Source organism: Xyrauchen texanus, chromosome 5 (assembly GCF_025860055.1).
Source record: "Xyrauchen texanus isolate HMW12.3.18 chromosome 5, RBS_HiC_50CHRs, whole genome shotgun sequence".
Lineage (NCBI taxonomy): Eukaryota > Metazoa > Chordata > Actinopteri > Cypriniformes > Catostomidae > Xyrauchen > Xyrauchen texanus.
The window spans coordinates 5584347-5599712 of record NC_068280.1 but is presented as its reverse complement, the minus strand read 5'-3'; the positions used below and the strand labels follow the sequence as shown (position 1 = coordinate 5599712).

Here is a 15366-nt window from a genome sequence, read left to right as displayed (position 1 = left end):
CTTTTGTTTTGTTCCCAATCATGTCAACTGCAGTTGAGTAACATGTTGTGTTAATACAACAAAGGAATCAAAAGTTACAGCTTTACAAAATTATTTATCCCAGTGTCCAAAAACATCTCCAAGTGTCCAAAAGCCTTATTACACATGCAAACACTACAATAACTAAAGGTTTACATAGCATGCAGATATGATTTTAGGAATTAAATTTCACAGAATGGTTTTCATTCTGTGCCATTTGAGTCATCGAATCTGCATCATGTACTTGGCCCCATCTTCTGGTGGCCATTTGTAATTAGAGTGACTGATCACATGAGTCCCTGCCCAAATATGGAGGACTATCACCACTGATTGGATCAATCTGAACCTAGTCGAATTGGTTTAACCTTCAATGATGCTACAGTATTTCCATTGATGTCATCTGATCCAGGAAAGCTAACATATTTGTAGCCAGATAGCAAGATGATGTGTGTACATTGTGCTTCAATAATTCTTGATTTTGTGTTTGTTAAGACTGTAATTATTAAAATGTATATTTTTTTATTCACAAGGGCCCATCCAAGCTTAAAGGGTTAAATACTCAAGATACAGCACTATTACAGCTTGTTGCAGGCTTTGGTGCTGAAACACCACGCAAAAGTTGAGCAATGAACGCACCTTAATGAATTTCATCGACCCTAAACCATTTTTTTGTTTATCTCGCCTTTATCCGAATTGACCTACTGTACAATACCCAGAATTTGCACTAGAGCACAATGATGATAGTTCACTCAAACCTTCAACATTTTGGATACCAAACAAGATCTTTAACTATTTGGTTACATAACCCCTTTCTTAGTAAAACAGTGGGTTTTGTCTTATGTCTTCTTCAGGTGGCCCTGCATGCTTGTGGAGTTGCAACCGACATGGTATTGGATCGCTGCCTGCAGGCGAGGGCTGGGTTTGTGGTTAGTCCATGCTGCTACGGATTCATTCAAAACACACTCAAGTTCAACTTTCCCAAGAGGTAGAAACTCTATCCATTTCTCCTCTCTCTCTGTCTGACTCTAGTTCTATTTTTGGTCCCGTAATTCCAAAGTGCACTAAACAGTGTGAATCTATAGCAATCCATGATAATAAACTCAAGGTTCTATAAACATACAGTACATGCATAATGGAAACTCTGAAAAGATACGGACAAGAATGAATGATGCATGAGGACAAATGAAAATGGCAACAATTACCCTAGTGGATGAAGACAATAAGCATTCGGCATTACGTCTTTCTCTGCAAATGAACGCTCTCGGAATATAGTGTTCTATATCAACAGTAGCACACCTGAGCCTCATCAGTCCCGCATTAAAAGTAAAAAAAACTTTCAAATGAGCAAAAAAGGCTGAAAACTTCATGACGGCGAGAATCGCATATGAACAGCCCTCACTTCATCCAAACAAGAGCTATCACTGCGAGGGATCTTAAAATCTGGCATTAACTTTCAATTAATATCAAGCAGGAATTTTGTCGTAGGACATGAGCAGCACAATGGCAAGAGCAGCAAATGCAGGAAACTTTTTTTTCTTGGTTGTGTTCACCGTGTTGCCTTGACAGCAGCCTATAATATGATTTTGAGTTGTGGCATTTAACAGTTCCACAGGAAGGGCAACATGATGACAGACAGTTAATGTACTAAACATTACCTACCACACACATAATGGCCAAGATTTGAAGAGCTTTTAAGTGTTCCATAAAACATCCCACTGTATTTACATGACTTATTTCAGCAACAAAAATGTTATGTATGATTTTGTATAGAGTATCATTTTTTTACTTTTTCAATCTGTTCTTTGATCCGAATAGACTGTCCTTTTCTTGAACTTTTGCTTTCACTTATGCGTCATGTTATTTGTGCCTCAATGTGCGTGTGAGCACATTAAATTCACCCCTTTATTTCTCTCCACAGTACAAGGTTTGCGGAGACATTGAGCTATAAGGTAAGCCTTTCAGCCTTCGCAATAGCTCTTTTGATTATAACCTACACAAGTTAAGTCAAGTCATTTTTATTTGTATAGCACTTTTCACAACACGCATCGTTTCAAAGCAGCTTTACAGAAAATCATGCATTAACAAAAAATGTACATGTAATATCTAAAATCTTAGAGTTTAGAGATTGTCCTTTGTTAGTTGGCTGATGAAGGCTTTTGATGGCAATTAATTGATAGTATATGTATTTAATTTCAAGAGTGTAGTCCATCAATAGAAATCAGTGAGGTGCATCACAGTTCAACCGGTAGGTCATTTCGGTGAGGTTCGGTGGGGTCCATCCTAACTCAAAGGTTCAGGCAGTGACATATGAAGTTATCCGATGTCTTACAGTTGGAGTCGGCATCAGTTCATCCTCTGAAGTCCATCGTAAAAGACTGAAGTGATGTCTGGCTAGCACAGGCTGTAATTTGTCGCCATCGCTCAACGACACGTAGCAGTGGAGAACGACACCAAGCAGTTATCTAAATTAGTGATGCTATGAGTAGCGCAGTAGCTTCACAAAATGCTACATTCGGATGGGACATGTCCCTGTCACTATACTGGGGCATTAGGACCTACATAGACCGCGGGGTGAGCACCCCTTTCTGGCCTCCCTAATACCTCTTCCAGCAGTATCCTTAGTTTTCCCCAGGAGGTCTGCCATCCAGGTACTGACCAGGCTCAACCCTGCTTATCTTCAGTTGGCAACCAGACTTGAGCTCCAGGGTGATATGGCTGCTTATGACCCCTACCGAGATAATCACCTACACTGGAGCCTACCTACACTTACACTCTAAAATAGTCTGTTCCCTGGGCATGGATCAAGGCCAAGTAGACATTTAATGTGAGAAAAGTGTTTGGCAAATAACTTGTCTTACACTGTTTGTACTAGGGATATGACTGATACATCAAATAGCATGTGTTGTTGAGAAGTGTGCTGTTACTTTTCTAAGTGATCAGACTTACTTTTTTCCCTACCTGATAAACAATGGGTATTAAAAATGCTGTAAACTTATATTTAAGGAGAGATTCAAGCCTGCAGATGGGAATCATAAGGAATTTAAGGATTCTGGTTCTGATTCTGATTTCGGTTTTAGTTGAGTACTTTTAGTTTTAGAAATTTTGAGTAAGAATTATTTGCAAATTAGAAATGCAATTCTTATTGTACAGTATTTACTACCCTCAGCAGCCTGTTGCCAAAATAATGAGGTCATTTCAGATTTTGATAGAGCAGACAGAACAAATTCAGACATAAATTTAATATACAATAATTATTTTAAAAGGACTTTTTAGAGGCATAAATGCAATTCAGTAACTGATCCTAAATACAGTGGCAAGAAAAAGTATGTGAATCCTTTGGAATTCCCTGCATTTATATACATTTGTATTAAAATCTGGTATGATCTTCAGCTAAGTTACAATAATGAATGAACACAATCTGTCTTAACTAATAAAAAAAAATGACTGTATTGTTCTTGTACATATTGAATACATAATTCAAACATTCACAGTGTAGGTTGAAAAAAGTATGTGAACCCCTAGGTTAATGACGTCAACAAAAGCTAATTAGAGTAAGAAGTTGGCAAACCTGGCATCCATTTAATGAAACGAGATTGGAGGTGTGGTTTAGAGCAACTTGGACATAAAGCACTTCAAATTTTTGGAGTTTGCTATTCAGAAGAAGCATCTGCTGATGTGTGGAGTAAATGGAGACGATTTAATACTGTGGCTACTCTCCCTAGAAGTGGCCATCCAGCCAAGATGACTCAAAGGGCACACCGCAGAATACTCAATGAGGTGATAAGAACCGTAGAGTGACAGATAAAGACTTGAAGGAATCATTAGGACTGGTTAACATCTCATGTTCATGAGTCAACTATACAGAAAGCATTAAACAGGCATGGTGTCCATGGCAGGCCACTACGAAGGAAGCCGTTGCTTTCCAAAAATAATACAAATTTCTGCATACCTGAAGTTTGCCAAAGACCACCTTGACACTCCACAGCACTACTGGGAAATTGTTTTGTGGACTGATGAAACTAATGTTGAATTGTTTGGAAAGAACATGCAGCTCTATGTATTGTGTAAATTGGGCACCATATATCAACTGAAAACATCATCCCAATGGTGAAATACGGTGGAAGGAACATCATCGAGGGGAAAATTAATTCCCAATTTATAAAGATATGACGTCAGTGTGGCTTTGAACCAGCTGAGGCTCTTTGATTAAGATGAGATCACATTTTAAGACCAATTCAGAAAACAAGGTATTTCCAAAGGATTCACATACTTGCCACTCAATATATTAAGTAAAAATGTTATACAAATAAATATGTGATATATTTAATTCATTGATTTATTCTTTTATAAAATCCGACTGATTACATCAAAACTCATGTGTATCCTTAAAATGTCAAAATGATTTGCAGAAAATGTTGAAATCTAGTTTAAAATGCAAAGTTTATATCCATATATACATTTCTGAATTCCCAGGATGTCAACTGATTCGTTTAATTTGATTTGAGTTGTTAAATGGATTGTAATCAAAATAGATGCATTGAAATTCCCAACTGATAAATCCATATTAATTGCTAGAATTTGATTTGAGGTTCCTTTGTTCAAAACGTTGTTTTATCTCTGTACTTAAAGTCGTCATTATCAATGCATTATTTCTCACCATAATGATGTTATTGTGAAGTACCCATTGTTACTAATACTAAACATGCTGTAGAGATGCTTTACTGTGTTAAAGCATGTTTTGGACACATTATACTGGGTAATGACATTGATCACCCCTAATAGCCTGGAGGATTAAACTTGATACGAGGAATCAATCTGGCAGCACAGTAACATTCCCTTCCATTCAGCACTTGCTTTACTCAGTTAGTTAGAATAATGGTTGCTTGAAGCCATCATTGGTGAAGAACAGCAGAGGAAGTCATTTTGCAGTTCTTCTTTCCAAAAAACGCAATTAGAGTCTCCAGTGCATTGATTGATATAGAATGAACTGAATGCAGCTCAGTCGGCTGGTTACAACTGTTGATAAATGGTTTGTTGGTGCAACAGTACTTTAAAGATCGGATATATTGACGTTCTTCTACAGTTTACGCAAGCCTAGCCACACACTTGATGTTTAGCAGATATATATGTGCGTGTTCGTGAGTGTGTTCATTATGTTAACATATGTTGTACGGCTCTCCTCAGGAACACATGATACTGTGCAGGTTTGCAGACCAGACAGCTGTCAGTTTACCAACGGAACGACGATCAATAGGTAAGCTGTTTGGTTTTAAGCAGGTGTTCAGAGAATTATTGTAGCAATTTTGCTTTATGAGTGGAAATTACATTTAATAGAGAAGAACAAGTGCCTCATATAGACAGGGCTTTCCATATGGCCCACATTTTTATTGGTGTTTGCTATGGCATCCATCACTATTATTACTTAGCAAACACCAATAACACCTTAGCAGCCTTCTGGAAACCAACCAGAACACCATAGCATTGTGTTTTGTAACGTATCATTGAGTTTTGCAGTGGCAAGCACGACTCACATTTTCTTCTGTAAATGAGTTTGGAAATCCCAGGAAATTTCAGGGAATTTTAATATGGTGATTTCCAGGTTTGGAAAAGTCATGCAAATTGATAAAATCTTAAAAGTCATGAGAAAAGTAAGATATTACTATTGTGGATGTAAATTTTTCAAGTTTTCCTCTACTCTGAACGATATCTCATACGCTTGATAACGTTCTTGTGTAGAACAAGGGGCTGTTCAGACCGAGTGCATCCTTGTGCTCAAAAATATGCAGGTACAGCACAACAAATAAAACAGAATGCAGGTGTCTCCAGATGCGTTTTTTACACTTGGTGCATCATCCAGCGCGTGAGACACTTAAAAACAGCGAGACATGGCGCAACGGTTGTAGACATCTATCTAGTGCATGTTTACATAGAACAACAGCGCAGATGGATGGAATAACATGCTTGGTGTGAACGGCCCCTGAAACTTGCAAGTAAGCCATAGTGATGTCCAATTTGTGAGAGAATAATTCTTTTGGGTCATGATGGGTCTGTTTGATTAATTTGCGAATTGGTCTGTATCCAGTATTCACAAACTTAACACTTTTAGTATTAATGGCAAATCTCTAAAAATCAACAGTGGTAAAATCACTGAAACAATAAAACACATCTTCTCACATTTCCCCTCTCTTGGACCTCTCTGTCAAACTTCTCATTCCACACTTTCAGCAACATAGTTTCATCGCACTCTTGCATAAATCTTGACACTGCTGTCAACTCTCTTTCCACTGCCCATCTTTTATAGCCGGCGAGATGACAGCCTCGCAGACTCTTCACAAAACACATGCTAACCAGCACTGATTTCTCTGCAGTGCCATTCAAACCCAAGCCTTTTCACCACACGCACATAACTTTGATTTTGAATAAGCTGTTAATTATGGCACAAAAAGATGATTGCATTTGTTTTAAATTCCTTTATTATTTTTTTAAAAGGCACTGCTTTTATATTTTGCCTTTTATCCTTTAAGCGATATAAGTGACCTTCTTTAAAGAAGGATCTGATATAATGTTCCTTTGTAAATTGACTTTAGAAATACTTCTTGTGAAATGTTAGTTCGGTTGAAGTATTGTGAAAGTTAAGTTCAAAATTGAGTTTGGAAATTAAATGAAAGAGAACTGAGCTGCTCAGAAAAAAACTATTAAAAAGTACAGTTTTAGTCTGCAATAAATTGCGAAAATAATTTCTTAAGTAGCTTTGGAAAGTTCACAAGAAGTATTTTTCTTCTTTTGAACAATCTGACATTTTTTTTTACTCAAATTAAACAGTCTTTCCTTGTAATAGACAACATTCTGAGAAAGTGCCCTCAATGACCACATTTACATGCACTTAAGTAAACTGTTTATTTCAGGGATTTTGCAGAAAGTGGCATTCTGAAACGTCATGTAAAAGAGAACGTCAGTTTCTTATGCTGTTTAAGGGATTAAGAGAAAGCGGTTTAACACACCCACGTTTCTCCCGGAGAATGCAGCTTAATGTGGTTATGTTAACACATAAGTGGCGTCATAAGGGTTTTTAGAGGAGTGCGCATGTGCATGAACAGAACGGATAACTAACGTCAAAGGATGGAGCCCAACAACAAGTCAACACAGTGGAAAAAATTACAAATTTCTTGGAGTACAGTGGGAAAAGCACACTATAAACTATCCATTTATACTCGCCCATGAAAAATATCAACCCTCATGTTCATGTATATGTGCACTGGGTGAATCCCAGAGTTTTATGTAAGAGGGAAACCCCACTATTGAAGCACATTTCTGCTGCAGGTCGTGATAGAGTTAAGGAAACAAACACAGCTTCAACTCGCTCCCTGTGAATATCTGAAATTAAAGTGAAGCAACTGGGCATAAAATAGTGAAGTCTCCCTCGGATGCCATGCTTGTTATTTACACAAGTATTGTGGTGAAATTACATTGCTGTAAGTAAGCAAGCTGCTTACAGGGAGTAAAGAGAAAGCCGCTAATCAGCTCAGGTAAACGCATACACCGATTTTGAGCCTTAAGAAGCTTTATTGGAATAAACAGCTTTCTGGAGTCCATGTAAACGTAGACCATGTGTTTGCTCTTCTGAGCCTCTGTGTGCTTTATGGCAATGTTGTGTACTCTCAAAACTTGTAAATATATTGACAATGAATTTATGTCATAGATATTGTTCATTTTGAAATTGATGATATTAATACAGTATCGGCCCAACAACAATGGACCCTTTTCATTGAGCGTGATGATACATTTCTGCCATAACATTACAAACTTTTATTAAATTATTTAATGTACATTTATATCACTGCAGTTTGTGTTATATTACCCTGACATTACAATGGAGTCTCTTAAGGGAGTGACCATAAATTTGGCATCTTCCTCTCTTATGACCTCTGAAATCCCCTGCTCTTTTTTCCCTCTCTCTCTTTTGGAAACTCATGGCAATGTAGTTTTTTTGCAACTTGTAATAATTCATATGAGATGGCAAAATTGTAAAATGAGAGAGTGGTGGCGGCGTAGTGGGCTAAAGCACATAACTGTTAATCAGAAGGTCGCTGGTTCGATCCCCACGGCCACCACCATTGTGTCCTTGAGCAAGGCACTTAACTCCAGGTTGCTCTGGGGGCATTGTCCTGTAATAAGTGCACTGTAAGTCGCTTTGGATAAAAGCGTTTGCTAAATACATAAATACATAGATTAAAAATATCATACAATATTTAGTTCCATTGAGAACAATGAAGTAACAGAATTTCAAATCAGTACAATACAGGCATCAAATATTAGCTAGCCTCTGATCCAATACTTTATTTTAAGAAAGGAAACATCTGTGAACAAATCATCTTGTACTAATATTATGACTTGTCATGAGACAAGGGTTGGTTTTTGTAGTTATATTTGCAGCATAGTTTTCTTCAATATCTGTCATATTAAAAAAATTCTTAAGAGAAGTTTATAATTTCCATAACTCTTCTAAAATCCTAACCTTTTTCCTCCAATCGCCAGGTAAGCGCTGTATGGGACTTGTTGACTTGGACCGCAGCTGGGCAGCCGAAACTCAGGGGTATTCTGTAAGGGTGATGACGATGGTTCCAGAGAGCTGCTCACCCAAGAACAATATGCTGGTCGGGGAACCTACAAGATAGTCTTGCAATTGAAACATCTGAATTTTTGGACAGTTGTGGTTTAGATTTGGAAATGTTTCTTTTAATTGGATCTCTCAATCATGCAGACACAATGTTGACTGAATCATGGTTCAGTCTAACTGTGCAATCAGTGTCATTTGTTTTTGTATTGTATTTTTTTATAGCTTTTTAAACATGGCTTCATCAAAATTAATAGAGTGATTTTTGTTTCACTAATGTCTTCTAGATCAGTGCTTTGCCACTTGACTCTCTGGATTCGTTTGTTAAAAGAGAGAGAAAGCAGCACTCCCCCTCAATAAATTAAACATGACTTCAAATGATGTTTGTGAATCAGTCACATTGAATTCTGTAAAAGCACTTTGCACCCTCTCCAACACCTTTATCACATATTATGCACAAAACAAAAGACTCTCAAAAGAGCCTGCTTTCCATAGTTACTTTATGTAAAATTATTCATTATAATCTGCTGCTTTCCTTTACAAGAAATCCTAGATGGAATTCTTGTTTGTCTTGGAACTATTGATTAAATGTACTGAAAGTAAACATCAGGAGGTATTTATGAATATGGGGGTGGGAGGGGGGGGGGTGGTATTGACACTGACTTCCACCCCTGGAGTCACAAGTTTGAATCCAGGGTGTGCTGAGTGACTCTGCCCAGGTCTCCTAAGCAACCAAATTGGCCTGGTTGCAAGGGAGGGTAGATGGGATAACCTCCTCATGGTCGCTATAATGTGGTTCTCGCTCTCGATGTAGCATGTTGTGAGATGTGCATGGATGCCGCGGAGAATAGCATGACGCTATGTCTCCGCGGGAAAGCGCTCAACAAGCCATGTGATAAAATGAGTGGATTGACGGTCTCAGATGTGGAGGAAACTGAGATTCGTCCTCTGCCACCCAGATTGAGGCGAGTCACTACGCCATCACAAGGACTTGGAGCGCATTGGGAATTGGGCATTTCAAATTGGGGAGAAAATAGAAAAATAAAATATTGATGAAATGGTACATGCATAGATTAATCTGACCACGCTTATAAATTATATTAGGCCACAGCTCATGCAAATGTCAATGCACTGCAATAGCCTACAGTCTGCCACAACAGTGCTTCTCAAATGGTGGTCCACAACCCAAAAATTGGTTGCATGTTTTGATCATGGACTTTGGGGGAAAATAATGCTAAATGTAATATAATGCAGCTAGGCATATAATCGTGCAAAGGTGGGATAGAGAAATAAATATGCTTATCAACTTTTAAACAACATGAAAACACTGGAAATCGACATGTTGCTACCGAATGTCCTGGTACCCTAGAATCGACCCCATTCTACTGAGTTACTCTTTGCAGTTTTTCAAATGTGTTTACCTTTCCCTGAGGCACAAGTGACAACTTGTTGTGAGCAGCCTCATAGCCCTTTTCCACCGACATGGTTCTACACCAGCCCCAAAGGCTTGCTGGGCTCTACGCAGGAACCGATTACATCAGGGGGCAGCAGGCATGACTTCAGTTGGACCTTTGCCAGTCAGTCAAATCTCAATGTTTTGTCTCTGACTGAGACCAGGATCTGCACAAAAAGCACTGCAACTCCCTCAGCTCTCTCTACTGACATCTTTCACAGACACCCCTCGGCTAACTGGGCGGGGTGGGGGAACTGATTTGCTAATTTCCAACTCATGGAAATTCACTCTGCTCTCATCTCTCTGCAATAATTCAACTTTTGAATATCATGTCATTACTGCCACTAATCCTGCGAAAATTAACTTTTTGGTCATCTAGCTACTCCAGGTCAGCTAGGCAACTTTACCGAATAGCTAAATGTATTGCTGTCCTCATTTCCTGAGAAATGCACACCGCTGGTGTTCCTTTGGGACTTTAACATCCACCTGGACAAACCTCAAGAAGCTGACTTTCTAGCTCTTCTGACCTTATTTGACCTTACAAGATTGTACACCCCTACTACACACAGAGCAGGGAAACATCTAGATCTCATTCTCAAATCAAATCAATTTATTGTCACACTACCATGTACACAAGTGCAACAGTAGGTGAAAGTCTTGTGTGCAGTTCCGAGCAACATAGCAGCAGTCATGACAGTGACGAGACATATACCAATTACAATTAACAACATATTTACACAACACAATTTACATATCAAATATACACATACTTACACAACACAATAATAATATACAATGTTCAGTAGACAATACACACAATATAGAATACACATACAATAAAAATAAAGAGTATATAAAAAAATATATATACAGTAGCTGTATTGAGGAGAATATAATTGTGACAGCCCAGTGTGAGATAATAGATTAATAAAGTGCAGTGCTGATAAATTGATCGTGAGAGATCAAGTGTTCAAAAGTCTGATTGCTCGGGGGAAGAAGCTGTCATGTAGTCGGCTGGTGCGGGTCCTGATGCTGCGATACCGCCTGCCTGATTGTAGCAGTGAGAGCAGCCCATGACTCCGGTGGCTGGAGTCTCTGATGATCCTCCAAGCTTTTTTCACACACCACCTGATATATATCCTGGAGGGAGGGAAGCTCACCTCCGATGATGTGTCTGGCAGTTCGCACCACCCTTTGCAGGGCTTTGAAGTTGTGGGCCGTGCTATTGACGTACCAGGCGGTGATGCAGCCAGTCAGGATGCTCTCTACATTACTGGTGTAGAACCGAGTGAGGATGTGTTGATTCACTCCAAACTTCCTCAGCTGTCTCAGGAAGAAGAGGCGCTGGTGAGCTTTCACATCGGCCTCAGTGTGGATGGACCATGTGAGTTCCTCAGAAATGTGGACACCGAGGAACTTGAAACTGCTGACTCTCTCCACCGGTGCTCCATTAATGGTGATTGGGCTGTGTTCTCTGTCTTTCTTCCTGAAGTCCACTACAAGCTCCTTGGTTTTACTGACGTTGAGGTAGAGGTTGTGCTCCTGACACCAGCGTGTCAGAGTGCGCACCTCCTCTCTGTAGGCTGTTTCAACATTATCAGTGATCAGACCTACCACTGTCGTATCGTCAGCAAACTTAATGATGGCATTGGAGCTATGTGTTGCCACACAGTCATGTGTGTACAGGGAATACAGGAGTCGGCTGAGAACACAGCCCTGCGGGTCTCCAGTGTTGAGGGTCAGTGATGAGGAGGTGTTGCTGCCCATTCTAACCACCTGACATCTGCCTGAAGTCCAGGATCCAGCTGCACAGCGAGCTGTTTTAGCCCAGAGCCCGGAGTTTCTCATCAAGCTTGGAGGGCACTATGGTGTTGAATGCTGAGCTGTAGTCTACAAACAGCATTCTCACATGTGTTCCTTTTTTCCAGATGGGAGAGAACAGTGTGTATTGTAGATGCAATGGCATCATCAGTGGAGCGGTTGTTGTGGTAGGCAAAATGCAATGGGTCCAGAGAGGTGGGCAGCACAGAGCAAATGTGATCTCTGATTAACCTAAGCATTTGCTGATGATGGGGGTCAGAGCAGCAGGACGCCAGTCATTTAGGCAAGTGATTTTGGTTTGCTTCGGTACAAGCACAATGGTTGACATTTTGAAGCATGTGGGGACTACAGACAGGGAGAGGGAGAGGTTGAAAATGTCCGTAAAAACACCAGCCAGTTGGTTCGCGCACACTCTTTTGACGCGGCCCGGAATGCCGTCTGGACCCGCGGCTTTATGGATGTTCACCCGTCGGAAGGATCGGGTTACATCCGCAACAGATGGAGAGTGAACCAACCTCTGTAGCATCGGCCGCGAGTGCTGTCTCCGCGAGGGCGGTGTTATAATCCTCGAAACGAGCATAAAATGTATTAAGCTCATCCGGGAGAGTTTTTATTCCCTTTGTAGTCCGTGATGATGTTAATTCGCTGCCACATACTTCTGGAGTCGGTGGTGTTGAACTGTCCTTCAATTTTGTGCCTGTACTGGTGTTTGGCTGCTCTGAGGTCTGTGCATTAAGAGCCGCGCGAACAACGCCGTTAACCCATGGTTTCTGGTTGGGGTAGATCCGTATTGTTTTGGTTGGCACAACGTCCTCTACGCACTTCCTGATGAAGTGGTACCCTGGACCGTAAACCTTGATGTCGTCATCAGAGGCGGACCGGAACATCTTCTAGTCCGCGTTATTAAAACAGTCTTGTAGCGCAGAGTCTGATTGGTCCGAACAGCACTGGATCGTTCTGAGGGTGGGTGCTTCCTTTTTCAGTTTCTGCCTGGAAGCGGGCAGAAGCAGAACGGAAGAGTGTTCTGATTTGCCAAATGGAGGGCGGGGGAGGGATTTGTAGACATCCTGGAAAGGAGAATAGCAATGGTCCAAAACCCGGTCCTCTATTGTGTGGAAGCTGATGTGTTGGTGATATTTTGGTGCAATTGTTTTAAAATTGGCTTTGTTAAAGTCCTCGGTAACAATAAACGCAGTCTCAGGGTGCACGGTTTCCTGCTCACTTACTCCCATACAGTTCCTTGAGGGCCCGGTCTGTGTTGGCTTGTGGGGGGATGTACACAGCTGTGATAATGACCACTGTGAATTCCCTCGGCAGCCAGAATGGTCGACACAGAAGCATGAGATATTCCAGATCAGGAGAGCAGAAAGACTTGATAAAATTTACATTCCTCTGATCACACCATGATTTGTTGATCATAAAACATACATCACCTCTGCTTTTACCTGAGAGGTCTTTCGCTCTGTCCGCATGGTGCACAGAGAACCCCGCGGGTTTGATGGCCGAGTCTGGAATCTCCGCAGACAACCAGGTTTCTGTAAGGCAGATAACGCAATAATCTCTCGTCTCTCGTTAGAAAGAGATCTGTGCTCTCAGCTCGCAGAGCTTGTTGACCAGAGACTGAACATTTGCCTGTAGTATACTGGGTAGCGGGGGTCGATTTGCACGACGTCTTACTCTGATGAGTACGCCGGCACTTTTTCCCCTTTTCCTTATGCGTTTCCGCAGTCGGGCAGCCCAGACAAATGGCTCCCCTGGCGTGTTTGTAAACAGCGGGTTGGCATTGAGGAATTTGAAGTCTGGTTTTCAGTGTGTAATTGCAGAACCAATGTCCAAAAGCGTTTGTCTGTTGTATACAATAAGGCAGACAACATCAAAGACAAAAAAAAACTAAAAATTGTAAACAAAACAAACAAACTGCAGTGTTGTCTCGGAGCTCGCAACGCAGCAGCCATACTCGACGCCATCTTGAGTCCAAAAAATTCTTACATGTAATTGTATCAACACTAATCTCCTTGTTACTCCTCTACATATCTCTGACCATTTCTTCATCCAGTTTTCTCTCACTCTTCTTTCTTCTTTACCTCTCACTCCACCTAAGATCTCCTTCCGCCACAACCTTCACTGTCTCTCACCCACTCGCTTCTCTTACATAGTCTCTGCATCCCTTCCCTCCACTAATCATTTATCATCACTCTATTTAAATTAAGCTACAAATGCTCTTTGCTCAACATTAAATTCTTGTCATGATAGTGTCTGCCCTCTTACCTCCAGGCCAACACGTGCCACACCCTCCAACCCCTGGCTGTCAGAGACACTTAGTAAACACCACACCGAGCTGAGGGCTGTGGAGAGAAAGTGCCCCAAGTTAAAAGGCCATGCGGACCTGAGCAATCACTTCTCTCCTCTTTTTACACCAGCCTTTCTAGTGCTAAAATTGATTATTACCAGAATAAGATCAGTAGCACTTCAAATTCACGTAAAGTATTTTCAAATTTCTCTTCTCTATCCTCCTCCACTACATTCTACTACTTCTCTGAATGCTGATGACGTTTCCGCATTTTTTACGGACAAAGTTGCGAGCATCAGCAGCCAGTTCTCCACACCTAACACCCACAGCCACTCTCTCCCAACATCCCATCCTCTGTTCTCCTCTTTCTCCCCTCTCTCCAAGACTTTGGTCTCCAAAGTGCTTCTTTCTAACTTTCCTACCACCTGTCCCCTTGACCCTAGCCCCTCACATCGTATGCAAGCTGCCACTCCTTCAGTCTTACATGCACTCACACACATTATCAACACATCTCTCACATCAGGAAATGTTCCCAATACATTAAAGCAGGCTCAAGTAACCTCACTGCTCAAAAAACCAACACATAACCCGACAGTAGTTGACAACTACAGACCAGCCTCTCTCCTACCTTTCCTGTCTAAAACTGTTGAGAGGGTCATATTCAACCAGTTGTCTTCTTTTCTCTCACAGAACAACCTACATGACAGACATCAGTCTGACTTCAAAAAAGAACACTCAACAGAGACTGTCTTCTTGCCAGTAGCTTAAACCCTGTGACTGGCAACAGCCTACTGCCATGGCCAAAAGTATTGGCAGTGACATAAATTTTGTGTTTTGCAAAGATTAGATTATTTTTCAAATTTTTCGATGATATACTGGAAAACAATGATAAGCGTTTCATAAGTTTTAAAGGCTTTTATTGGCAAAAACATTCAATATAGGCAAAGAGTCAATATTTACAGTGTTGACCCTTGTTCTTCATAACCTCTGCAATTTGCTCTGGCATGCTGGATATCAGCCATTGTCCAAAAGTCTTTGCATCACTGTGCGTGCAGATGCACTCACACCAACCTGCTGCCAACATTGAGCAAGCTCTGCACTGGTGGTGACACAATTCTGTAGCTGACTCCTCAGGAGGAGACAGTTCTGGCGCTTGCTGGACACTCTAAG

The 15366-nt window shown here is 40.8% G+C and overlaps 1 protein-coding gene across 2 annotated transcripts in view; it reads left to right on the top strand.

Annotated features, from left to right (window-relative positions):
* Positions 1-8998, top strand: part of LOC127644032 (glutathione S-transferase C-terminal domain-containing protein-like) — a 63890-nt gene extending 54892 nt beyond the window's left edge. For both annotated transcript variants that reach the window (XM_052127034.1, XM_052127035.1), the window contains exons 9-12: positions 870-1003; positions 1937-1967; positions 5203-5272; positions 8554-8998. In XM_052127034.1, coding sequence (XP_051982994.1) covers positions 870-1003; positions 1937-1967; positions 5203-5272; positions 8554-8693 — 375 coding nt within the window. In that variant the 3' untranslated portion in view covers positions 8694-8998. The remainder of the gene's footprint in view (positions 1-869; positions 1004-1936; positions 1968-5202; positions 5273-8553) is intronic.
* Positions 8999-15366: the final 6368 nt, after the last annotated feature.